The 25,143-nt window shown below is 48.1% G+C and overlaps 12 protein-coding genes across 12 annotated transcripts; 7 read left to right on the top strand and 5 right to left on the bottom strand.

Annotated features, from left to right (window-relative positions):
• Positions 1–294: 294 nt before the first annotated feature.
• Positions 295–817, bottom strand: FMAN_11177 (uncharacterized protein; the record flags this gene model as incomplete). Its single annotated transcript, XM_041833957.1, has 3 exons — positions 295–501; positions 584–747; positions 784–817. The coding sequence occupies 3 exons, from the start codon at positions 815–817 to the stop codon at positions 295–297; spliced, it is 405 nt and encodes a 134-aa protein (XP_041684268.1).
• A 1,121-nt stretch (positions 818–1,938) lies between these two features.
• FMAN_11176 (HET-6OR heterokaryon incompatibility protein (het-6OR allele)) lies at positions 1,939–3,750 on the bottom strand (the record flags this gene model as incomplete). Its single annotated transcript, XM_041833956.1, has 1 exon — positions 1,939–3,750. The coding sequence occupies one exon, from the start codon at positions 3,748–3,750 to the stop codon at positions 1,939–1,941; it is 1,812 nt and encodes a 603-aa protein (XP_041684267.1).
• Positions 3,751–4,298: 548 nt separating this feature from the next.
• On the top strand, positions 4,299–5,428 carry FMAN_11175 (uncharacterized protein; the record flags this gene model as incomplete). Its single annotated transcript, XM_041833955.1, has 2 exons — positions 4,299–5,241; positions 5,289–5,428. The coding sequence occupies 2 exons, from the start codon at positions 4,299–4,301 to the stop codon at positions 5,426–5,428; spliced, it is 1,083 nt and encodes a 360-aa protein (XP_041684266.1).
• A 1,357-nt stretch (positions 5,429–6,785) lies between these two features.
• On the bottom strand, positions 6,786–8,390 carry FMAN_11174 (uncharacterized protein; the record flags this gene model as incomplete). The annotated part of the gene is made up of 3 exons (XM_041833954.1): positions 6,786–7,671; positions 7,721–8,167; positions 8,212–8,390. 3 exons carry the CDS (start codon positions 8,388–8,390, stop codon positions 6,786–6,788), a joined length of 1,512 nt encoding a protein of 503 aa, XP_041684265.1.
• An 856-nt stretch (positions 8,391–9,246) lies between these two features.
• FMAN_11173 (uncharacterized protein) lies at positions 9,247–10,503 on the top strand (the record flags this gene model as incomplete). Its single annotated transcript, XM_041833951.1, has 2 exons — positions 9,247–10,013; positions 10,059–10,503. The coding sequence occupies 2 exons, from the start codon at positions 9,247–9,249 to the stop codon at positions 10,501–10,503; spliced, it is 1,212 nt and encodes a 403-aa protein (XP_041684264.1).
• Positions 10,504–10,849: 346 nt separating this feature from the next.
• On the top strand, positions 10,850–12,586 carry FMAN_11172 (uncharacterized protein; the record flags this gene model as incomplete). The annotated part of the gene is made up of 3 exons (XM_041833950.1): positions 10,850–10,984; positions 11,031–12,065; positions 12,110–12,586. The coding sequence occupies 3 exons, from the start codon at positions 10,850–10,852 to the stop codon at positions 12,584–12,586; spliced, it is 1,647 nt and encodes a 548-aa protein (XP_041684263.1).
• A 905-nt stretch (positions 12,587–13,491) lies between these two features.
• FMAN_11171 (uncharacterized protein) lies at positions 13,492–15,190 on the top strand (the record flags this gene model as incomplete). Its single annotated transcript, XM_041833949.1, has 2 exons — positions 13,492–13,772; positions 13,819–15,190. The coding sequence occupies 2 exons, from the start codon at positions 13,492–13,494 to the stop codon at positions 15,188–15,190; spliced, it is 1,653 nt and encodes a 550-aa protein (XP_041684262.1).
• Positions 15,191–15,294: 104 nt separating this feature from the next.
• On the bottom strand, positions 15,295–16,425 carry FMAN_11170 (uncharacterized protein; the record flags this gene model as incomplete). Its single annotated transcript, XM_041833948.1, has 1 exon — positions 15,295–16,425. The coding sequence occupies one exon, from the start codon at positions 16,423–16,425 to the stop codon at positions 15,295–15,297; it is 1,131 nt and encodes a 376-aa protein (XP_041684261.1).
• Positions 16,426–16,887: 462 nt separating this feature from the next.
• Positions 16,888–17,731, bottom strand: FMAN_11169 (uncharacterized protein; the record flags this gene model as incomplete). Its single annotated transcript, XM_041833947.1, has 3 exons — positions 16,888–17,355; positions 17,401–17,655; positions 17,699–17,731. 3 exons carry the CDS (start codon positions 17,729–17,731, stop codon positions 16,888–16,890), a joined length of 756 nt encoding a protein of 251 aa, XP_041684260.1.
• A 592-nt stretch (positions 17,732–18,323) lies between these two features.
• On the top strand, positions 18,324–19,692 carry FMAN_11168 (uncharacterized protein; the record flags this gene model as incomplete). Its single annotated transcript, XM_041833946.1, has 2 exons — positions 18,324–18,666; positions 18,698–19,692. The coding sequence occupies 2 exons, from the start codon at positions 18,324–18,326 to the stop codon at positions 19,690–19,692; spliced, it is 1,338 nt and encodes a 445-aa protein (XP_041684259.1).
• Positions 19,693–19,936: 244 nt separating this feature from the next.
• FMAN_11167 (uncharacterized protein) lies at positions 19,937–21,693 on the top strand (the record flags this gene model as incomplete). Its single annotated transcript, XM_041833945.1, has 4 exons — positions 19,937–20,161; positions 20,207–20,316; positions 20,375–20,521; positions 20,574–21,693. The coding sequence occupies 4 exons, from the start codon at positions 19,937–19,939 to the stop codon at positions 21,691–21,693; spliced, it is 1,602 nt and encodes a 533-aa protein (XP_041684258.1).
• A 540-nt stretch (positions 21,694–22,233) lies between these two features.
• On the top strand, positions 22,234–23,106 carry FMAN_11166 (related to YER185w, Rta1p; the record flags this gene model as incomplete). The annotated part of the gene is made up of 1 exon (XM_041833944.1): positions 22,234–23,106. The coding sequence occupies one exon, from the start codon at positions 22,234–22,236 to the stop codon at positions 23,104–23,106; it is 873 nt and encodes a 290-aa protein (XP_041684257.1).
• Between the last annotated feature and the right edge of the window lie 2,037 nt (positions 23,107–25,143).

The following is a 25,143-nucleotide window of genomic DNA, read 5'->3' as shown; positions in this document are numbered from 1 at the left end:
TCGGCCCCTTGTCAAACTCACTGAAACAACCCCCTCCTAGAACAAAATGGGTTTCTAAATAGTGATTGGATGTCGGTTGGCTCAATGTGATATCAAGGACTATCTGTATGTGATGTCTTATCATTATCAAATTATGATAATTTGGCTCTGCCGCAGCAGTGTTGGATGCAATACAAGAAATGAAGTTCGGACTATAGTCAATATTGAATTTAGCGAACAAGGTATGGATTGGAGATTTCGATTGATAGTTATTGCCTCAGCCGGGCGCACGTAAGTAGAGAGTCAAAATAGTGACTACCAGTGCTCTGGTCCAATCTCAACAGTGTTGACGTCAACGCCGTCCTTGAACCAGCGATCCTCCTCACTGATCTTGACATTGTTTCCGCTCATCTGCCTCTTCTTCATTAGACCATTCTCATCGAAAGTCCAATCCTCAAGTCCATAGCATCGCCACCACTGATTATCATCATCGCGAAACTCATACCAGAACTGCACGGCGATCTGCGAGCGTCAGAATAAGATCTTCCTTCAAGAATTCAGAAAAGCCGTGGTGACTGAGTTTCATCTCAGAGAGTTGGCTCACCTTATTGTCATCAAAAGCAAAAAGCTCCTTGCGCAATTTATAGTCGTGTTCTCGATTCCATTTATCCGTCAGGAATTTCTCAATTTGGTCACGGCCCTTGACGAAAGTATCTCGGTTGCGCCAGATCGAGTCAGGTGTATAGGCCATCTTGACCTTTGCTGGATCTCTTGAACAGAATGTGAGTCAGAAAGCTTGCTTACGAGTGGAGGGGATCTTACTGGGTGTTCCATCCATCTTGAGCCGCTTTGACTTTTACGTGAGCAGACTCTCTGGTGTAAGGAGGGAAAGGAGGTCGTTGTTCAGCCATGTTTTTGATTGAAGGGATCCGAATGAGTTAAGGAGGTACTGATATGTAGTTGAAGAGGTGAGACATAAGCTTTATACTATCTGAGGAGACGATATGCGGCAAAAGCGGGGTTTGTTGCGGCGCGCTGACTGCGGCGATCTCGGTGATGACTTGGATGTCACTCCTGAATAAGTGATTACGCATGCGTTATAAACACTTAGTCAAACTAGATGCCGAGAATCCGAGTGAAGCTAGTGAGGAAAATATTTTGAGTCATTGTTTGTCGTCGTAGTCTTAGAGAACGAGATCTCAATATATATGCCTCAAATTTGGTTCGGTATACATTCCTATGATATTTACCGTGAATGTATGCATTTGACTTCAGCACTAGAGACCGTTGAGAAACTATAACTATAATTCCATAGCCTTCACTTAAATAATACACTATTGGGACGGAAATAAGTATCGACGCACTGCAAGAAACTCACCCTCTCAATGGACAAGTGAAGTGATTACTACAGAATAAATATCAGACAGCAGATTCTGAAGGCAGTCTGGTAACTACCATGAAAGGTTGGAGAGTTATAGGTTGCTTTTAGGCAGGAAGAAAAGCTACTGTAAGTTCTATGTGACTATATAAGTTTCCAGCTACAGTTCTCAACTGTAAATAACAGAACAGCTTCAGCCGCCGCTCCTGCTGTCCAGACCTTTCACAAACATGCGGTCGACCTTCTTATTGCAACCGAAGCAGGGTTATGGGACTAACATCCATTGGAGTTGGCCGGTCTTTCTTGGTAATCTAGCTTCGTTACTTACTAAATTATTGAGTTTCGGTCGTGGAATTAGTCCGACACAAGCCAACTTATCCCAGCTTCACATATTCCCTATCATCTTGTACAGAAGAATAGATGCCCGGCATATGCACCCATCTCAGCTTGTTCCTAGAAAAACGCCATCGTACAGGTATTCCAGAATCGGATGAACCTGTCACTTCAATCTTCAGACCTAGAGGAGCAACTCGAAAGTACGCCCGAATCTTAGTTTCATCGAGGGACCCATCCATCATCCGCTATACCAAGGTAATTCGCTCAATTTTCGAGTTCTGGTGGCTTGATTCCGCGAATTGCCCCTTAAACATGAATCCGTCAAGGAAAACCTCCCCTTTGACTTCATATCGGAGCGCACTACCCGTGCTGGGGGACAGCAAAACAGGGGTACTACAGCCTCCAACGAGCCAAATTTCATCACGAATCGTAGCACCCTCCCGACCTAGGCCCATGTAACCTTTGGAAGTGATGAATGGATCCCAAGATACCAGACGCTTCATTCTGATAAACGCCTTTTGTCCGGGCCCCGTGCCATTGCTTTTGGGCTTGAACCCGTACGTTTCTAAGCGCTTGCACAACGCTGAGCCCCTGCACCAGTTGTAGAAAATTGTTGGAATGTCGTCAGGCGAGGGGACGGGCTCCAGGTAAATCTCATCTAGGCTCAAGGTTCGGATGAAGGCTTCTGCTTGACTGACGGCATCTGAATACGGTGCAGGTTCCTCCACTGGAGTCATCCAGAAATCCAGATACTGTTGGTACAGTTTTGAGTTGGCATCTGAGAAGTCAGGGGCTCTATCGCGGGGACAGAAATCAGCTATCGAACTGATCTTATCAACCAAGACTCCCGAGACCGTCAGCTGATCTCCCTCAAAGAAAGGTTTGAAAGGAACTGCTTCAGAGGCATTAAAAAAGCTCTCCTCATGGTCGATATGGCTGAGACCCAAGCAACGCCTCAGCCTCTGTGAGTGCCAGTTCGGCACCCAAGAAGGGCCCTCGAAAGCACGCAAGACTGGGTTTCCAGGTGATCCAGAGCAGATGTTATCGCGTTGCTCAGGAGCACAGAGGCCAAGAAACTCCAAATTACAATGGATATCTGCATGTAAGATAGCTGAACGCTTGTAGACCTCCTCGGGCTCGAGATCGTATCGAACTGAAGTTGCATCAGCCTCCCTTGGGTTGCAAACACCCAGTAGCGAATAGACCTGATCGTGAGCAAAAGTTGCTCGGGTGAAACGGAGGTGCTCCATCAGCCAGAAAAGACCAAACTGATTCTGATCTGTTTCTAATGCCTGTCTGAGCTCCCTCAACACCCTGACAGGCCGTACTTCGCCCGTGTTGCCACGCTTGAGCTTTTTCATCGGCCGAGGCCGTGCAAGTAACAACTTAACAGAAATCTCGACGCCCCGGAACACATCATCCATGGAAATTGAGTCTGACCCGCAGAGAAAGATGGCAGTCTTTGGGAGCACGGACTCTTGAATCACCCATCGTCGATGAAACCACTCGCAATTAAGAAGGCGTCGAATTGCATCCCAGCCCATAGGATCAAACGGGATCTCTTCATCCGCATGATGTGAACTAAGTCGACCTAAGTGCTGAAATGCGTAGCGCAAATAACTGTCGTATTCGTGAATCCAGACGACCACGGACCTCGCTTTGGAGTAGATATCCCGCATCAGCGGAATCTGCAACGCCTTCTCATTATTGTCCAGCTGATCGATGCAGATCATGTCGATCCACATCGGCAGCCTCTCATTGCCTTCCCAGACTTGCGGCAGGGTTTCAGGTGTATGGCAGAGCATGTTGACGAGAAACGATTCCAGATTGAGAGAAATCGGTAGGTTTTTAACTCCACAGCCTGACTCAAGCGACATGGCCCGGTCTGCTTTCTTGTCTCCCCAGACGTGCGAAACGGAAACGAATGCAGGCGCGCTGGCTATGCTGAATCGTCGTACGCGGCCGTTTAGGTCCCCTGAAGCAGTTGCCGGAAGAAGGTCGAGCAGGCGTATTTCATGCGCTGGCTCGCGAAGGCAGTAATAGTGGCTAGAGTCCATTTCGACAGCGACATCTGGGGCACCAGTGTTTGAGTCGAGATGACAAGGCTGTCAACATCCCCTCCCTGTTGACCCTTGTCTTATATTCGGACTTACTCGTTCCGGCGCCTGGCTATCCAATCGAAGATGCAGCTGATTCTGCCCCTGGCCGCGTTGTCACTTTGTACTCGTTTCAAACCTCTGGTCACTTTTACCAGGACCTGTGTTGGGGTCTAAATTGAAAATTTGCCTATACGATGAGTTCCAGCGTCGACAAATTTTCAGCTTCTCATATGAGCTCAAGGATCTGTATTTGTAGGCAAGAGAATCAAATCTTTTCATACTGCCTTGGCTTTGACTCCAGCTCCTAACCGACTTGCATCTAACATCCTAGTCACCCGCATGGGACGAGAAGTCTCATTGGCTATGTGCAAGCCAAGAATCGTCAGCGCCTAATCGCGGGGAACATGCACCTTTCATCTAGCTCCTTTTCAAGTGTGCCCATCGCAAGTCCACCATTCATGCTCATCATCAACCTCTATCAATCAGGCCTATAAGTCGGATACAACATGAAAGAACTTGATCCTGCGCTATACACTATAGCATGGATCGCACCCTTAGAAATCGAGGCTCAGGCAGCTCGTCATATGCTTGATAATCTTCACGATGGAAGATTCCCTACCAGTCGAGGCGATGACTATATCTTCTCGGCAGGTGACATCAACGGCCATAATATAGTCATTGCAACCTTACCAGCCGGACAAGAATATGGAACCGGCTCAGCCGCTGCCCTTGCTAGCCAAATCAAAAAGTTCTTTACCAACCTCTGGTTTGGGCTCCTCGTTGGAGTTGCGGCAGGTCTCCCAAATCTACGAAAGACACCGCCAATTGATATACGGCTTGGCGATGTTCTTGTTGGATTACCCGAAGGAGATAGTGCAGGAATAGTTGCATACGATCTGGGAAAAGAGACAACAGAGGGCTTTCAGCTTCTAAGATCTGGCCAAGTCCTGGCGAATACGGAGACGGTCGTCAGATCAGCTATTGGCAGCATCAAGATCAGGGCTCCGTATGACACTGATATCTTTCTCCCATTTTACGATGGTGTCAAAGACAAAGAACACTCAAGTGGGACATTTGCAGATCCTGGCCAGGAAAGGGATGTTTTCTATGACATTGGTGATGATGGTGTTGATAGCCCCGTCCAAAGGTTGCAGCGGCCTACTGATAGGCGAACTCGCGTATGGTACGGTTCTATTGGTTCTGGGGACCATATGATAGAGAGTACTCACAAGCGCAATGAGATGAGAGAACGCTATGGAGTGATCGGCTTAGAGATGGCGGCTGCAGGGATGATGAATCGAATACCTGTTGGTGTGATCAGGGGCGTTTGTGACTATGCCGACCAGCACAAGAATACTGAATGGCAGCCTTATGCTGCTGCCATGGCTGCAGCCTATGCGAAAGCAGTAATCCATGAGTTTGGACGGGGTAAGGCAGCGTCAAGCTCCGGTAAGCAACTTGCCTCACCTTATTACATCTGCTCATAGGTTCGATAGATGTAGCAAAGCAAGAGATTTTCAGCACCATTCTATCTGATGGCCCACCAATTACAGACCGTTTACTTGGGAGAGAAGCGGGGATTTTCGAAAAGGGATGGTTCTTTGCAGAATATCAGGGTCAGACAAAACACAACTAGCTCGCGAGTATGTTGCCCAGCGAAATGGGAAGTTTTACACGATCTTATGGATCGATGCATCCTCAGACGAAAGTACAGGGGAATCCTTTTCACTTGATTGAGCCGTAGTGAAACGAAGTCCAGGTCTAGGGTGGGTAGAGAGAACCTTTTAATGCGTCTGTTTCTTAGAGAGTACCTTCGGATAAAGCCTGAGAAGAACTGTCTGATTGTGATTGTTAACGTTACTGGACTTATCCTGAATAGACGCCTTTTGAGCCCCTTTAAGAATATGAGGTATGGATCTTTATGCGTTAGTTCTAAATATAAAGTCACAGTGAGAGATCTGCAGCTCGAACAAATCATTATTGAGAATCTTGACCCCTTGGCGCCGCGATCACTTCTTTTGTGGAAAGGTCACGAGAACAATACAGCACAAGAAAAAGATGGCAAGCTTTCAAAACTCCTCTATATCTTTATACTTGATGACCTCAGGTTGCCATCCAGTAAGCAGATGAAAGCTGGATCACTGGTAGGTCAGGAACCTCTGGAGCCAACATACTCGACCCCATTCATCGATGTAAAGCACATTGGCCAAGTAAGTTGCCTTTCTGTGATTATTATAAAGGCACAAGGAGAGCCACTGATAATTAAGCCTGTCCTATGTGTCGTTAGAGTATATATTGGCTCCCCTTCTTTCAGACTATTAATTAACCTTTCAGGTCATTGTGGGCGGATCACGTCCGGATTTGAGTCAATCAGAAACACGGATCCTGGAGACGATTGAAGGGCTTTCTATCACAACAGTCGATTGTAGAATTTCTTAAAGGAATGATTTCTTCGTGGAGAGTATGGTTTGTGTGTCATCGCCCATACACATCATGATAACAGTCTGTGTTTGCCCAGACGCATACATTTTCATAGATTGTCTTGCATGGGATATGGATATTGTACTTCTTAAAAAGACGTCTATTTATGTAAGAGAGGTCTATTGCAGAAGTAAAGACGAAGTGTAGCAAAGGGATGGTATAATCGAGGAATTACGGAATCAACCGATTTGGTTCGAAACAAGCCTCAACGTTGGGAGGCTAGCCAAAATACAGCATGCGATTCAAGGGCATCAGAGGGCTCATAGGGTGTGTAATCAGGCACGGATGTGAGCATCCCAAGAAATCATGATTCTACTATTGACCCTTAGGTTAAACCACCGCCCTATAGCAATTAGCCCACCATGGAAGGTTACTAGGAACATGGTATCTTTGGGAAGCCAAGACTGAATCACGCATGCCAATAAATTGAAGATGAAAAGATAGTTGTGACATATCACAGCAGACAAATTCCAGTCCATTCATAGCCTCAGACAGTATTACCCCATTGTGTCTTATCTAAACTGCGCCTCTTCCCAACCTGACCTCCTTGACAGAGATACCTTGATGTCCCCAGCCGGTTTAAGAGATGTTAACGGAAGCTTTGATCTATCCATCCGGGGAACATTGAAGGTTTTAGTGGTTGAAGCCATATCAAAACCAAGCAGAACGCTTCCCGCAAAGGTCAGGACTTCATAAGATGCAAAGTGACGGCCAGGGCAGAGGGTATTACCACCACCAAACGGCCTGAACGCGGCTGCCCTTCGGGTCTTTTGCTCCTTAGTAAGAACCTTTGTCTTGAGGAATCTTGTATGGTCAAAGACATCCGCGTCCGCACCCCAGGTCGTTGGATCAGCGTGGATGAACGCTGTTGGCATCTGGACTTGAGCTCCTTTCTTCAAGAGCCAGCGGTCCTGAATCAGAGTGTCTTCGTTGGTGTACCGCACTGTCGCGATGCCACTCGTCATTCTAAGGACTTCATCGTAAGTTGACATGAAGACTGGACACTTCTCACGAATGGTGGTGTAGTCGAGACATATTGCCCCGGAAGAAGAATTTTCAAGTGTAGCTTCAAGTTCCGACCGAATCTCTTTCAGCAGATCAGGCCTGGAGAAGATAGATATCAACAGCCAAAATGTCGTCGGAATGGTGTTTCCAACAATGGCAAGTATGCTACCAAGTAGAGCCCGGGCATTGTTCTCATTACTCAAGCCTCTTCGGATGCCCAAACCGGAAAGTTCTTTGATGAACGAGCAAGCAGTATCCAGACCGTTGTCATTGAGATACTTCAAGAATGCATCGACGAGCTCTTTGCGAGTCCTTTGTGCTGTAGAGTGCTTCTTGGGGCTCAAGAACCAAGGGACTCCGAGGAGAAGCACCTTGATATTGGCTTCCCAGGCCCTGCCAATATCAGTACACGCTATTATGTCTTTGCCTGAGGGCAGCTTACCAAAATGTTGAGTTGAGAGATGGGTCAAGAGTGAAGGGATCCTTCTCTCCAAAGCAAGCAGAGTTGTTTGTTTTCATGAACAGGTCCTGAACCCAAGCATAAAGATCGATTGTCTGACTTGACGGGAGCTCATTGACGATGTTGAGAAGTTTAGCACGAATGAGTGTGCACAGTTCATCGAGAGATTCTGTACCGGGAAGTAGCGATGCCTTTTGAACTCTATGAATTTCGCCATACATGCCATTCTCAGTATGAGCATCGCGAAAGATGAGCTCGATGCCGGCCTCATCAAATCCCATCATTCGACGAAATGCCGGGATCATAGCTGGGCTGAAAGACAGAGACGTTGTGTTGCGCTGAACAGCTTGTACAAGTTCTGGGGATGTCACGATGTAGTTCTTTTGTCCCGACATGTCAATTGTAAAGATTGGGTGCGGTTGTTGAGCACTGACGAGGTCAGTGATGGTTGATGAGAGCGACACAAGGCTTACCTGACGAGATCAAAGTATCGCAAGCCATGCTTCAACAGTCCATAGATATGACTGAAGTACGGGACAGTCTCTTTGACATATGGTGGCTCTCTCGCGTCAGGCTGCTTTCTAGTGGCCAAGGCGACGATGGCTACCACTACGCAGCAGACCACCCCAATAGTGAGATTGTTCAGAGCCATTGTAGTCGACAAGTCCTTTCAGTCTACCCTATGTCGGAAGGTAGAGTTGCTTAGGGCAAAGTGTTGCACTGCGTGGGGATTGCTCAGATACCGATATCTCAACAACAAAAGACCGAGAGAGCTGCGGTGCCAGTTCCACGTTCAGTCACAGTGGATGTGTTGTTTCCAATTCCGTTCAACTAATCAAGCATGAAAGAGTAAGCGCTGTCATATCCGTCCGTGTCATACGTAATTGGAGGTCCTCATGCCCCCCATGCAAACCCTTGACAAGTCTAAACCTCGACCAGCGACATTCCGAAGACCCAGGGGCGCAACAACGACAGCTAAGCCCCCTTGGTAGCGGAAGTCGGCTCCGCAAACTCATCAAGTCAGAGAACTACAGATTATGGAGTCGCATCCATCAAGGGCGTGTGCTTACAACGAGCAGGGATGCATCGGCTATCTAGCCAAGACAAGGGTGGGGATTACCGTTGCATCAAAGGATCGGGACCCTCACTAGCCTCTACCGTTGAGATTTTCACGGGTGGCTTTTTCCAATTGTCCGATGCGAGGAATCGCGCCAGTGGGTTCTTTGGCTCTTGCGGCTTATCTCAGAAAATAGACCCGGGTCTTCTCGAAACTGTTTCCGGTTCAGTGTTAGTTGGTGCTGGGATGCCTGGTGTTGAGCGTCATGAAATGGCTCACAGCGATGAAGCCTGTAGAGGCGTTTCATCAGCCCCAGTGACAGCTCAGCAATTCTCGTACGAGTATCAGCTATACTGCCATTAGAGCCAACAGCCACCCAGCAGACCTAACAGCCCTTCTACAGGTCCTGTAGTCTTTGGAGCTTCTGTATGCCCTCGTTCTGTTGGTAACAATGGCTTGTCGACTCTACCTTCACCCGCTGGTCATATCGACAGCACAGCAATTCTTCTTCATTTACATCGCGGGCTTCACATCTCGCGCATCAATTCTTCGACCAATTGGGTTCATTATCTTTCTTATCTCAACGTTTGTTGCGCTCGCTACGTTTGAAGACTTTGTTGAACCGCCAGGATGGGTCTCCAGAGCCATCATCTCTGCATTTCCGCAAATCTCACTGACGTATTTTGAGCGCATGATTGTGCGTAAAATTGCATACACTGAAGATCGCGAGAAGAAAGACCAAGAGACGCAATCTAGGTTCGCGGAATTTCGCAAGCGATATGTCTTTGGACAAGAGGTTGCGTCCTCAATGAGAGGATTGGGCACGCCTTGGGAGATCAGAAATATTCACCATTTTGACTCTCAAGATCCGACATACGTGCCTGCTGCGACACCATTTGTGTGTATCAATCTTCTCAAAGTCCTTCTCTGCTATTTTGTCCACAAAATGTGCATCACGACGCAGTTGAGTCTCGATCAGCAGTACATGGCTCCAAACTACGTGCCCATCTTTCGACGTGTTAGCGAAGTTACACTGACAGAGCTACAAGTTCGGTACATCGCAACCGTCACAACAGTCGTGTCAATTTTCTGCTTCATTCAAGGCGGTTACTCTCTCGCCTCTGCAGCATCGGTCACAATGAACCCGAAAGCCGTCAAAGATTGGCGACCGATTTTCGGTGAATTGACAGAGTCTTACTGTCTCCGACAGTTCTGGTCGTAAGTTTTTCAGTGTGTTTTAGTGGACGATCGCTAATTTTTCAGCACGTTTTGGCACCAAGGGCTGCAGAATAATCTTCGCGGCACTGCGACGTGGATTGTCAACAACATCTTCCGCATGAAGTCTTATTCACTTCCATCACGGTATTTGAAGATTCTTCTTGCTTTTGCATTATCAGGCTTGGTTCACGTCCCAAGTGACATGGGAAGCGCAGTGTCTGCAAAGGACAGTGGCGCGATCCAGTTCTTCAGCACGCAGTTGATCGGGTTGATGCTGGAGGATGTGTTTGGTGACTTGTTTCTTCCACTTTGGAAGTACAAGCTTACAAGAATATTGGCGAGATTTTCTGGTTATTTCTGGGTTATTACTTTTCTTGCGTGGTCTGGACCTGTTCGGTGGTTTCCTGTCATTTTACAACAGCGCCCGGAAACGGAACTGATAAGGCTCAGTGCTTTCAAGCCGATGGCTAAGGTCATGAGCTGTTGGTAAGATTACTTTAGAATGTTCAAGGAATAGCATCCAGTCAAGCGCTACACCTTAGCCCTAAACCAGCCACTGACCACGTTATGAATGATATTCGAGCTCTTCAAATAATATAATTGTCATTATAAAGCACGTAAATACAGTCGTATCGTAGATAATACCCCCAGCCTCATGCGGTCTTCGAGTTTGTGGCAGTACCTGTTGGTACACTTGTGGTAAAACAAGCAACATTTAGTGCTTTCAGTGGCTTATCGCCTCTAAATTTAGTGCTAGCCCACTGTAAACGTGTACTTAACAGTTCTCATGCTTGCTCCAACCTTCATCTCCTTATCATCACGACTCTTCAGACAACATGATATCACCTCTTTACGCCATCGGCGGACTGCTACTGGCATATATTGGCCTGAGCACACTGCAGCTGCTTTACAACTACAGGAAAGCCAAAGCTATCGGCCTTCCCGTTCTCATCACGCCAATTGATCCATCTGTAGGTTTTGCTTCACTCTCAAATGCGCTCCAGCTAATGCCTTTAGAATGTCCCATATTTGCTTTGCAGCAGCTTCTTAGAGCCCTTTCTCAGAAAGGTCTTACCATTTGGTCTTGGAAACTTTGTGGAATACAACAGCCGAGACTGGAATTATGAGCAGATCCATGATCTTCAAGAACGAATTGGCGACACCTTTATCATCGTCAGCCCAAAGCAGATCCGCGTGTTCACGGGTAACGCAAAGGCTTCTGACGATCTTTGTCGCCGACGCAGAGACTTTGTGAAAGCCGTCGCTCTCTACAAACCTCTTGAGATCTTTGGCCGGAATGTAGTAACAACCGAAGGAGACGATTGGGTGCGACATCGAAGGATCACGACACCGCCCTTCAATGAGAGGAACAGCGCGCTTGTATGGGATGAGTCAAAGAGGCAGGCAACTGACATGCTCAAGATGTGGGCTTCAAACCCCAAAGGCGTCGTGAATCCCCAGAGCGACACTATGGTTCTGGCTCTCCATGTCCTCACTGCCGCTGGGTTCGGCAGAAGCTACACATTCGGCAGCGGTTTGGAGAGTGCATTAGAGAATCACAGTCTCACATATCGCGATTCTCTCAGTCTCATTCTCGGCAATCTCTTCACTGCTGTCTTTACAGCGACACTCAATCTTCCCACATGGATGCTGCCCTCCAAGTTCAAACAAGTTCAAGATGCTGTGGTCAACTTTCGACAGTACATGGCTGAGATGGTCGCCGAAGAGCGCGTGGCCATGGACGCCGGCGCTGAAGAACAGGACAACCTCATGAGCATTCTTGTACGAGCATCCGAGAACCAGAACAAAGAGGGCAAAGGGACTCGTCATTTGACAGACTCTGAGATTTATGGCAATTTGTTCAGCTATAACCTCGCTGGTCACGAAACAACATCCAACACTCTTGCTTACGCGACAATCCTCCTTGCAGCGAATCCCGAATGGCAGAAATGGGCAGCGGAAGAGGTCGATCAAGTCACAGCTGGGGCCGACTTGAAGGACCTTGACTACGAAGCATATTATCCTCAATTGAAGCGCGTTCTCGCAATTATGGTATGTCAGCCATCAGGCCGATTGATCACCACTAACAACACCAGCACGAAACACTACGATTATTCGGCGCAGCAAGGGCTGTTCCCAAGACAACACTCGTGGACCAGACTCTCAAAGTCAACGGCACATCATACACAATCCCCAAAAACACCTTCGTCGGCGTCAACCTGGCAGGCCTACACACATCCTCCGCATCATGGGGCGACAACGCGCTCCAATGGCTCCCCAGCCGCTGGATCACGGCCGACGACAAGCTCACTCCCATGCCAACAGGCGCTTTCCTCCCCTGGGCGGCTGGCCCGCGAGTCTGCCCCGGCAAGAAATTCTCGCAGGTAGAGTTCGTAGCCGTCATGGCGTGTCTCCTCAAGGACTACACCGTGGAGCCTGATGCAGAAGGTGACCACCTCAAGGAGGCGGCGTCAAGGGCCCTCATGGAAGAGGCGAAGCAGTCTAGTTTCAATTTCCTGCTCAAGGTGAAGCACCCTGAGAAGATCAAGCTGCGGTGTGTGCGCAGAGTCTAGTTTAGCGTAGAGGGTAAATGACAAGGACGTGTTTTAGCGGATGTTAGGTCGTATGTAGGGCTACAGGGCTTGAGTGGAGGCACATCAATGCTACGCGTTCCAGAATGAATCCTTTCATTTGGGTAGAGTGCACTGACTAGACTGGCTTTTTGTCTCCGCAAAGTCCCGGGCCTAAAACGGGATCCGTAAGCCACGATGATCCTTGGTGTTTGGCCCGCTATCTCACTGCTACGTGTCAGGCAAAGCATGATTTTATCACAAACAGATTCAGAATCTTAATAGCTTGGCCCACTACGTGAGAAATTCCTCTTTAGTTTCTACGTTTGCAGCATAGCCCAGTCGTAAGTGGAGGAATTAGGTGAGATTCTAAATCGCCTCCATTCCTTGTAGGAAGTCTGCAGTGAGCATTTCTGCGGCCAAAATGCCGCTGCATCCGTTTCTATCAGTACAATTTACAAGCCCTTAGGTAATCTTGAGTTTACACACCCTGCAGGGGATGTTCACCAGTGAAGACATCCTTGGTGGCACGAGATAAACAAAGTTCGCGTAGATCTCTATCTAACCGACTTGCCACCACCTCCAGCCCATCCATTCAAAGCGCAGACCACTATCACAAGCATCCTAAAGGCTGAGTAAAGCAAAAAGGTCACCAGAAAGACTTACTAGTTGTTTCACCGATGATACCCTGGCCTCACGTAATGGTAGGCGTGTGGATAACGTCCACCGAGCTGACAGTCATGAATCCGTAAATTCCCATATCCCAGCAATTATGAACCTGTTGGTCGGTAGCCTAGACAGTAGCTCTATTTATGGAGTTCAAGAGCATTCCTTGCATGATAATATCCGGGCCGGTGTTTGACAGCGGATATCCACAAGTGACAATTTTCTTTTATCACGTTGCGAGAATGCCTTCTCTGAGAATGCCATCGAGAGTTTTGAAGGACATGTTCGATTTCGATATGATGAACGCTCCTTTGTTTAACGTCTCGGCAAGTAGTATTGCCCTGGTGGCGGTATTACTATTGCTTTCGACGCATTGCATCACTACGATTCGGTATTCGATACAGCGGTTTTGTGATCGTCGATACAAGGGAAATGAGCCATCGACACTTCCATATGTTCTGCCAGGGGTTGGTTCAGCATTGAGTCTGATCAGAAATCCCCATGGATTCTTCAATTCCATTGTGTATGTTTGTTCACCCCTATTACACTACTTCGCTAACACTTCTCAGCCAGAAAGTCGACAATGGCGAACCCATTCGCATGCGTCTAGGCAACATCCACGCCTATCTGATCCACGGCACAAGAAACGTCCAACAAGTCTTTCGGTGTTCAAAAGAACTCACATTCGAAGAGTTTGCTCTCAGAGTTGCTCAAAAGGTCAAACGTCTTCCTGCCAAAGACGCTGCGTTAGTAGCAAAGGATATCTCAGGATCATCACGATTGCCGTTAACCGAGACCCGTGAGGAAGATCGTATATGGAGAAAGTTCCATGAGATCTACGAGTCCCACCTCATTGGCGCCAATGCGGTGTCTGCCCTTACAGAGTTGTTCATTGATACCATGATTGATGAGCTCGGCACTATTGGCACTCAGGAACCTATTGAGATCGGCATTGATGAGTTTATGAAGTATCATATGTTTCGAGCTTCTACCATTGCTCTCGCCGGTCGAAAGGTCTTTGACATTGATCCCAATTTCGCAGATGTGTTTTGGGATTACGATGAAGATTTCATGTCTTTGCTCTACGGCATTCCCAAGTTTCTCTGTCGCAAAGGCTCCAATGCTAGGGACAAGTGCTTAGAGACTGTGAAAGGCTATCTTGACCAAGGTTGGCAAAACCTAGATTGGAGAGCTTGTCACGAGAAAAACCCTGATTGGGAACCAAATTTTGGATCCAAGCTTGTTCGTGAAAGAGAGGTTGCCATGGAGAAATATGGCATTGGTCTTGACGGAAGAGCTTCTTTTCAAATGGGTCTCATCTGGAGTATTAACTCTAATGCTATCCCGATGACATCTTGGATCATTATTGAGATTCTTCGTCGACCAGAGATTTTCAAACAGATACGAGAGGAAGTTGCTACAGTCTTCGACAAGGACACCAAGCAAGTCGACATCGTGGCACTCAAGAAATTGCCACTACTCAACTCAGTATACTTTGAGTGTCTTCGTCTACGATCATCAGTGTTTGTGGTCCGTAAACTACGAAACTCGATCGAACTAGACGGCTACACACTGAAAGAGGGCAATCTCGTTCTCGCACCATCATACCTTGCACACAACGCCCCAGAAGTATGGTCATCAACAACACATCCCCCAGAAGAATTCTGGCCTGAGCGCTTCATCAAGAAAGGCAACTCTGGGATCTCAGCGGGCAATTATTTCCCCTACGGAGGCGGCGCAGCAATGTGTCCAGGGCGGAACTACGCTAAGCAGGAGATTCTGTCAGCGGTTGTTTTGTTCTTTGCACACTTTGAGATTGAGCCGTTGCGGTTTGTGGATCGTGATGGGAAGACGTCGGATAGAGGGCCTGAAGTTGGACATGAAGCAAGGGGTGTTGCTAGGGTTGATAGAGATTTACTTGTCAGATTACGGCGCGTTTAGGATACCATGAGTCAATTACAAGGATTGCTTTTCGAAGACGACGAAATAACGCAAACTCTGTTTTGCAAAGTTTAATGACCAACAATAAGGTTGTGAAGTCTGATCTATCGTATGAACTGCTTGATGACAGAGAAGGAAACCAATTGGTCTTCAGGCTTTACGACTCTTGCAGCGGGATATGCCCATGATGGGGTCATCAAGTACATGTAACAGATAACCCAAATGTACCCAAACCGCCTTGACCATGTTCCCTGCATACCTCGAAAAACATGCTGAACTCCGTCCTCACACATAATCACCAGCGCTGTTGTGAGGAAATAGTTGACAACGTTAGTCTCCTTTGCAGATATCCCTAGCGCTCTATCGGCGGGGAAATGCAGAGCCCCAGAAATAAAGAAGCATACGATAAGCTTGCAGTAACGAGAAACAAGACCCTTTGGCATGTGAAGAATCCCATGGACAAGGAAGTCTGAAAGGGAGGTGAGGTGACGTCGTAGCGTCTGATGCCAGAAATTACCCCAGAAGCGCCTAACGCTGTAAGCTTCGGAGAGACGCCCCCAGATTGGAGGTAGCATTTCGACCGGGTACAGATTTAGGCTGAGGTACAGGAGCGAAAAAGTACTGTTGATAAGATGAATGACGCAGAAGGTGTTGAGCCAGAAGCCAAAGGTGGCAAAGAAGCGAAATATTGCCTCTTCGGAAGTAATTTGGCCGATGCGTGTCAGCAAGTGTTCCTTCTGGGGAGATATCATGTTGGGATCCGGGGATGGTTGGGCGGCAAAGACATCGAGGATGAGATAGCTGACGATAGCATTCCTTGCATGCCTTGCAAGTTCCTGGCTACGGGACGGTACGAGAGAGGGTGTATGGCTAGACCAGGGAGGGATTTGGGATATCTGTTCCCTCGTACCGACACCACGCATGTTCCAAAGATTGCTGACCCCAAAGGACGCACGCTTCGTCAAGGATGGCGATGGACCCTCGAAAGACAACCTGCTCAGGCAGAGATCGTCAAACGTCTTCAAGCATTGAATCCACATTCCTGTAGACAGCAACGCCACGTGTAGACGACTGGGCAATGCATCGAGGATGGCCTGATTGAAGAACCAGGTAATCACAGCGACAACCGCTGCAATAGCAGGTCGAACAAGGTTTGCGGGGGCCGTGAAACCGAGAGCCCAGGCTGTAAGGCCCTGGGACGCCAATGCAAGGTAGAGTGCAACGAGAGCGGTCATGTTGATGAGTGAGGCAAGAAGGTTACAGCTTCAATCAGCATGAACGTGGAGATATTTACAACGGCGTCAAAGCTCTAACACGGCCCGTAGAGTAACATTGCCATTCCGTGCCGCGCGCGTGCAAAACTCAATCAACCCTGTGAAGAAGTCTCGGCCAGCGATGGTCCGAAAACAAATGCCCATTCAGGCTTCACCGCACGATATCCCGCACGGAAAAATAGTGTTTCATCTTAAATGGAGTTCTGCTTAAATCTCACCTTCACTTACAACTCCAGTACCCCGAAGGATCGCCCACATGCCGGTTTGCAATCCCTGCAATCGCGATTAGCGGCTCCGTCTGACGTGAGATTAAACAGCAGGGGTGCATATACGCGACCAATCGAATCTCTACTCAGACGACGGCCGGCAATGAGAAGCATGTACGTGGCGCAATTTCTTTTTCTTCTATTCAACCAACTCGACTCAAGTTTCAGACGCAAACTTTGACCACGCCAAGGATCCTGCGTAATACAGACCAACAAACAAACACAGCCAGACCAACGATCCAAGACCCATAGCGACTCGCTTCACGTTTCTAAGAAAAGCAGCTTCGTTGACACGTGGAAACGGCTGACCCTCCGGAACAGGCCTGTCCAGAAATCGCGCCAGGGGTTCCCATCCCATACTCGGTTGGTACTCGAGCAATTGCCCAGCGGGCACGATATCGTGAACCCATTGATTGTGCTTATGGTATAGTTCCTCCGAGGGGACTTGCTCCAGGTTGAATTTCTCAGCGTAGTATTTTGACCAGGCTACGATAAGGTCGCTGGAGTGAATCACGCCGGGGATCCAGTAGCCTAGGATGCGGTACCACTTTGAGCGGAGATCAATACCCAGGCCGTAGTAAGATGCGAGCCAGACCTGCGGGTTTTTGCGGACAGAGAGGATGACCTAAAAATTGTAAGTAAGCTTCAATTGAGAGAAGATGATTCGTACCTTTGCGTTGGGGTATATTGTCAGCATGTCATCGACAAGCGCACTAGCAGGCGGTTCAAAGACAGCTTCAAAGCCATCATACAGCTTCTTTAACGCCTTGAGCCTCTCATTGCGGTCTTGAATCGCAAGTACTCTTGCACTTTCTTTGACGCGGGAGATTGGCGCAGGAGGATCTCCAAGGTGAAAACAAGGAGTCACACCAAGAATCTCAAGACCTTTCTTGAGACTTGTCGTAGACGTGCGCGGAAGACCGGCCTGAGACGTTAGTAACTGACAAACACGGCAAAGAATAACGTACGACTATGATCTTTACGTCTGAATTTGCTGACATTGTGATGGTGGGCCGAATGTTCCTTGCAGAGCATGAGATTGGAACATGTATCTATAGATGTTTTTCGCTGGCCGTGAATGTCACAGCGTCTGATGGAAGCTTACTATGGAGCAGAGCTAGAGGCATAATTACTGTAGACGCTCCGTTGTGGAGCAGTGGGAGCGGCTGTGGCGTGGCCGATTGTTTTGAGGGTGAAGCTAACGCTGGCTAAATTTAAACTAAACTAGCCATGTTTCGGCTAGGGCTGATGGTGAAGTACGTACTCATCTTAGGGTAGGAAGCTTTCTTTCCGGCTTTGACATTGTCGTGAAGGTATTCTCAGCATCGATCGTGATGGCGGTTTATCTGTTTGCGGCCGTATTTCTGGCGGTTGTCTATCTGGTTCAGCACAGAAGTTCTCCGAAGCTACCCTCGAGTCTTCCAAGACTTGAACGCGATTCGTATCTGCCTTTCAAATTACAGTGGGCTTATCTCACGGATTGTCGACAGCTTTTTCTCGAAGCATATGATACAGTATGCCACTTTCAGAAACGATGAACCAAACTAATAGTTGCAGTTCACCAAACATGGCAAAACCTGCGTATTGCCTAGCATGGGCTTCAAAGATGAGATCCATCTAGCACATCATCATACCCAATGGGCCGCTTCACAGGCAGACGCTGTGCTCAGCCCAATTGAAGGCTTTCGAGAAATTGACAAGGGAGACTGGAACTCTGGTCATGCCAGTTATATCCAAGATCCATGGCAGAGTATCGTCATCAAGAAGGAGATGGGCCGTTTTCTTGAGATACTGGCTGCTGCGGTTGATGATGAGCTCCAGTATGCTATTCCTGAGTATATTAAGCCTGGGGCGCGTGATGAGGTTGATGTTTATGAGGCTATGAAGTGGATTGTTGCTCAAGTTTCGAGTCGTTTTACTGTCGGCCTTCCTCTTTGTGAGTCCTACAAGATTTTTTTCGACGTCAGCTAATTTTCAAGGCCGCGATAAGGAGTATCTGAAAGATTCCCTTGCGTTTGCAGACTTGTTCATCTTGAACTCTGGATTGTTGATTTACACTCCATCGCTTCTCAAGCCGCTAATTGGATTTGTCGTCACATTGCCAACACGGTACAGACGATGGAAGATTCAAAGGCATATACGACCTCTCTACGAGGAGAGAACCCATAAGCTACTGAATCCTGGACTTGATGAGAAGAGCGAAGAACCGACAGACAATCTGCAGATGATGATGCGATATGCCATCAGCAAGCATGGTAGCCAAATAGCTCCGTCTCAGATCTCTGATCGACTTTGTCTTGCAAACCTTGCCTCTTTCCATCAGACTGCGGTTGCTAGCAGTAATGTTTTGATCAACATCGCAGCTTCTGACGCCGAGTTCAACACGATTGCAGCCATTCGAAAAGAGATGGCTGATGTGCTTGCAGAGAGTGGCGGCGTATTTGACAAATCATCGGTTTCTAAAATGATCCAAACAGATAGTATCCTCAGAGAATCGATGCGAACACATGGCTTTGGAAACAGAGCTATGATTCGAAAGGTTGTTGCGCCGGGTGGTCTCAAGACTCCAGATGGTCATACTCTGCCTAACGGCTCGACCATGTCGATCCTCTCGTATCCCGTTCATCAGGATCCTGATATTTACGAGCAACCTGAGAAGTTCTATCCTTTCAGATTCTCCAATATGAGGGCTGGGCCCGATGGCAAAGACGCTAACCCAACGCTATCATTTGTATCGACTTCTTCAACCTATCTTCCTTTTGGACATGGGAAACATGCTTGTCCAGGACGGTTTCTGGTTGATTTCGAGATGAAGATGATTTTATATCATGTTTTGAACCGGTTTGATATTGAGCTGCTTCCTGAGCATAATGGGGTTCGGCCGGAGAGTCAGTGGGTCACAGAAGCTGTCATGCCGCCTGTTGGTGTCAAGCTACGATTTAGGAAGAGAGAATTCTCTTAGTGTACCATAGTCCATAGAACATGATTTAGAATATCAATATGTCAATTTGGCCTCCAACATGCACGAATCTTATGCCGCCCAATTTAGTGCAGCGTCCACTGAAGATACCCTCTTAAGCGCTTGTAAGCCAATCAAATAGTGACAGTGCACGAAACAAGACCCCTGCACAAAGCTCAAGTGGGTAAGCCTGCACATAAAATACCCAGCTCCGTGAGATTTCCTCCTCATCCACATCATTCTTACCATGGCACGAATTGCTGTTTTTCTGTCGTATTACCGGCCATGGGCCATTTGTGCGCTTTCTTTTGCGATCTACACTCAGATAATTTACGATAAGAATTATTCTATTCGGCATGCTCCGTTTTATATGGGGAAGTATTTGCTGGCGTTCTTGAGCGGTTGGGCGTTCTATTTGGTATTTCTGTATCATCGGCTCTTTAGTCCTTTGAGGCACTTGCCTCAGCCAAAGGTATGTATTAGAAGACAGAGATTAGTATACTACTGACTGTGGCAGGGCGCGAATTTTATCAATGGTCACTGGGCAGAGTCTGTCAGTCAGCCTGCTGGATTGCCGTTCAGACATTGGTCAAGAACAATCGAAAACAATGGATTGATCAGATACAAGTGAGTGAAGTCATTTATAGAAGAGCTATACTGAACTATCAGGCATTTATTCAACCAGGAAAGGCTCGTCGTCACAAGCCCGGAAGGTCTCAAAGAGGTGCTCGGTCAGAACAGCTATGACTACGTCAAGCCTCATCTCCTCCGTGCAATGGTCGGCAAGATCTTGGGTTATGGGCTGCTCCTATCAGAGGGAGATGTACACAAGGTAGTTTTATCCATCCTGCATGAGACCAAAGCTGACACTCTCAGATGCAAAGGAAGAACTTGATGCCGGCATTCAGCTTTCGTCACATCAAGGAACTCTATCCCGTCTTCTGGAGCAAAGCACAGGAGCTAGTCCACGGGATAGAAAAAGAACTCAAAGAAGAGTCAACTTCAGAGATCGACATTGTAGACTGGGCGAGTCGAGCCTCTATGGACATCATCGGTTCTGCAGGAATGGGCCACGAGTTCAAGTCTCTTGCAGATCCCAGCATTGAAGACACCATGAAGATGTATGGATCAATGGTCAAGCAGAGTCGTGGCGCCAAGCTCTTGACGGTTCTTCAGCTTGTTCTTCCCTCGATTATCACGGATTACCTCCCATTTCAGAGAAACATGGGCGTCTTGGCAGCTTCAAAGGCGGCGAGAGAGACATCCCAGCGACTTATCGGCGCGAAGAAAGTCCAGATGGCAGCCAAGGAGAAGTTATCGCCTGATATCATCTCTACAGCGCTTGAGTCTGGTCATTTCACAGATGAGGGACTCGTTGATACTATGATGACCTTTTTGGCTGCCGGGCACGAGACCAGTGCTGCAGCCTTGACCTGGACAATCTTCCTTCTGGCAAAGAATCATGAAATCCAGGACCGTCTTCGAGAGGAGATTCGACAGAATGTTGATGGCCTCAATGACGATGTTGACGCCAAGAAACTCGACAGCCTCTCTTATCTCCATGCAGTCTGCCAAGAATCACTCAGGCTCTACGCACCAATCCCCTTCACCGTACGCGATGCCCTCAAGGACACTCAAATTCTCGGAACATTCGTCCCCAAAGGAACGATGGTCATTTTATGTCCATGGGCCATCAACAGAGCCCACGAACTCTGGGGCCCTGATGCAGACGACTTTAACCCTGAGCGATGGATGGCACCTGGCCAAGCCAACTCCGGCGGTTCAAAGAGCAATTACGCGTTTCTTACATTTCTACACGGTCCTCGAGGCTGCATTGGTCAGAAGTTCTCACTGGCTGAGCTCATGGCTCTCACGTGCGCTTTGGCAGGGAGATACAAGTTCGACATTGACAAGGACTACGAGGTACGGGATATCACGGATGGGATTGTGGCGAAGCCTAGTAAGGGATTGAGGGTCTGTGTGGAGGAGGTCCAGGGCTGGTGAGCATAGATCAGTAGCGTGTGAATAGAGTCTTATTAGCTACCTGAGCTTAATCAAGGGTTTCCGCCCTGCACATCAAGTAGCAAAGTATAATTCTCGTATTCATCTACCCAGCAAAGCCAAGACTGCGTAACGAGAAATGTCTCATAAGCCGGCATTTGTTGGCGCCCAGCTTCTCAGTGACACAGCCAACAAGGGGGTCAGCGACATGTCAGAAAGCTAATCTCTGCCACTTTTTACGTGGTCGTAGCAAGGATGTCGTCCCCATACTTATGCCCACACCGTAAGATCTAACGTCGCACCCTATCCCTGTCAGCCCCGATAACAGGCTCCATGCTTGTAATCTAAGCGGATAAAACACGACTCGGTGTTGGGTCAGCGACTGACTCGGAAAACAGCTTTGACTCTGAGGGACTTGTTGGTCCTGAGGACTGTTGCAGATCCGTCTCCGCAGCGCCCTTCTGGCAGACTCTGGGGTTTGAGTTTTCGCTCTTCTTCAGACCATCAGCTTTCTCGTATTCTTCACTCTTCATCCAAGCCATTATGTCGATAGCAGATGGTTCCTACGCTCGCGGCGACCTTCTAAATGGTTGCAAAGACCTTATTCCAGGCCTTAAGAATGCCTATGGTTATGTTCCCAGCCTGGCAGCTGGAATCGTCTTTTGTCTCATCTTTGCCGCTACGGGGATTTATCACATCGTTCGATCGTTCCAGAAGCGCAAAGCCACTTCGTACCTACTAGCCATTTCTTCGTACATCGAACTCATCGGCTGGATTGGTCGAACGTGGTCGTCGAAATGCGCATACAACAAGATTGCTTTCCTCCTTCAGATCACTACCCTCGTCGTCGCTCCCATCTTTGTCGCTGCCGCTATCTACGTCACGCTGGGATACCTCATCAAGGCGGTCGGACCTCAATACTCTGTCATCAAGCCCAAGCTTTACCTCTGGATCTTCCTCGTCGTTGATGTCCTGGCACTCTTGATCCAGGCCGGCGGTGGCGGTCTTGCTTCGGGGGCAGCTAACAAGGGCAAAGACACCAAGCCAGGCGCCAACCTGATGGTCGCTGGTATCATCTTCCAACTTGTCAGCATGACTGGCTTTTGCATTCTCTTTGCAATTTTCGTCTTGAGAACACGAGGTCTTGAACTCGCCAAGGGTCAGCGCTTCGTCATCTACGCCACCATCATATCCGTCGTGTTTGTCTACATCCGATGCATCTACCGAACGGTCGAGCTCCTTGAGGGTTGGAATGGGAAGTTGATGAAGACTGAGGGATACTTTATTGGTCTTGATGGTGTTTGTATTGCAGTTGCTATTCTGATCTTTTGTATCTTTGATCCAGCAGTGTTGCTCGATCACGACAAGCAGCCCGAGCTTTCTTTCAACGAGCTCAACACTGTTTCTACGAAGTGATGCTTTCATAGAGTCGGTATTCCCGATTGGTGCCAAAAGTGGTCGCTGACCAACGCCAAAGCAGTGTATCCTACTGGTACAAAATTAGTTGACAATGAGAAGTCTCGGAGATCTAGCTCAATTCCGCGTAGACCTTTTGAACCTCAACTAGGTGAATCCGTCAGATCAACGACATCCTCTTTTTCTTATTCGATATCTATATCACGGACTGGCTGCAGGATGATCATTGTACTGGGCCCATCGGTGCAAGTTGGAGATGGATGGCTGCGATCCAGATGTGTAAAGCTTCACAACTGTCATATTGAAATCTGTGCGTTCTCCCATTCCAATGCATTTCTCCCGGCCAGTATTGTTAGTGGATTATTTTAAGATCTCATCAAACCTCGGAGTTTCATAAGAGCGTTGCATCAAGGGATACTTCTAAGGCTGTCTCTTGTAGGACTTGTTCACTCTATAGTTCGTCTTGGTGCGTCGTCAAAGATTCGTCGCTCCTTGTCGTTCAGTTCCTTCCTTTTCTGTGAGAAAACACTCCTGGGTTTTCTCTTTCCTCTTCCTCCTCTTTGTCATCCATATTCAGGTAGGAGCTCTTTGGGCCTCTGTCACCATACCAAACTCTGCTCTTACCAGGATCTCCTTCGATATTTCTTCTTTTCATCATCATTGCTTCGGAATACACACCGCAAAATTGTTAAATCTTGTCAACGCTCCCATGGCGCCTCTCAACCAACCCAGATATCCTCGTGACGCGAAGCCCCCGAAATTCTTGGAATGCCCGTTTCACAAATACAATAGCATTCAGTTCTACTCATGTGGCACCCAACGTTTGGAAAGGATGGCGTGTTTGTGGAAACATTTCGAATCGGAGCACTCGCCTCGCGTCAAACCTCCTCCTTGGACTTGCCCAAGATGTCGTGAGGACTACAATGAAGAACAGCGTAGTTGGCACGATCAGTTGGAATGCGACAGAGCTGGCCCGGGAGAATCAGGCATCCTGCTTGATTCAGAGGTGATACAATACAAGGCTGCGACTGCACGTCAAGGGGCCGAGAACTCATGGTACAAACTTTAGGAACTCTTGTACCCGAAGTTGGAAAGGCCAAGGACACACCTTGTGGAGATCGCGGTTCCTTATCTCGTAGCAAAGGCTGAAACCGACGTGTTGAGAGAAGACTATCAGGCCCTTGTACTTCGCAACATATACGTGTCTTACAACACCCCGAGTAGTGGTAACAACAGATCTCGAAACTCGCCACTGCACGTCTCAAGGCCCGCGCGAATACAAACCTCCAATACACAAGTCGGCTCTAGCCCATATCGAGGCGGAAATCAGCAATCGCCAAGACCACCTGCTCCCAAACCACTGTCCGCTCCTAGCAAATATCAAGCTCAACTACAACATGTGAATTCCCAGCAACTACCACGACAGGACCCAAGCCTGCAGTCCCCTAAAAATGAGACTCAGTCTCAACAGCAGCGCGTACAGCCTCAACAGGTTTTGCCACGGGCTCCTCCATCACACATCGCTGCTTTCGGAAAGCAACATGTGACTCAGCATGCATCACAACCACATGCCCCCAGTCCACAGCTCCCTGGTGATGGAACTCTAGGTCACCCGAGACTTCGCAATGACCCGCCTCTGCCTAGAGTGGCGCCTATAGAGAGTCTTGGCATACCGACGAGCTCGATAGGCCTATCGAGCCTCGATTCCTCCCAGCCTCAAATGCAGGAATATTCTCCAAGGAATGAAATCGATATCTTCTCCGATGCGCCTTGGGGCCCTGATAACCTTGATATTCCAGGGATAAAAAAAGAATATGTGGAAGAGAAGCCTCGACCTGAGGAAGTTTCGGTGGAGGACATGATAGATTTGGTTGACAGTTCAAAGCATTAGTCCCTTACGCTGGTCCTAGGTTATCATGACTACAATCCAGCGTCTCCTTTCGGTAACAGAAATAATTCGTTCCCTGATATGGATCAAGAATAATTAGATGCTGTGATTGATCTGACGGCTTCGAGCTGTTCATATATCATTGTCCA

This window comes from Fusarium mangiferae (assembly GCF_900044065.1).
Source record: "Fusarium mangiferae strain MRC7560 genome assembly, contig: FMAN_scaffold008, whole genome shotgun sequence".
Taxonomy (NCBI): Eukaryota; Fungi; Ascomycota; class Sordariomycetes; order Hypocreales; family Nectriaceae; genus Fusarium; species Fusarium mangiferae.
This window is presented reverse-complemented; position numbering and strand designations above follow the sequence as displayed.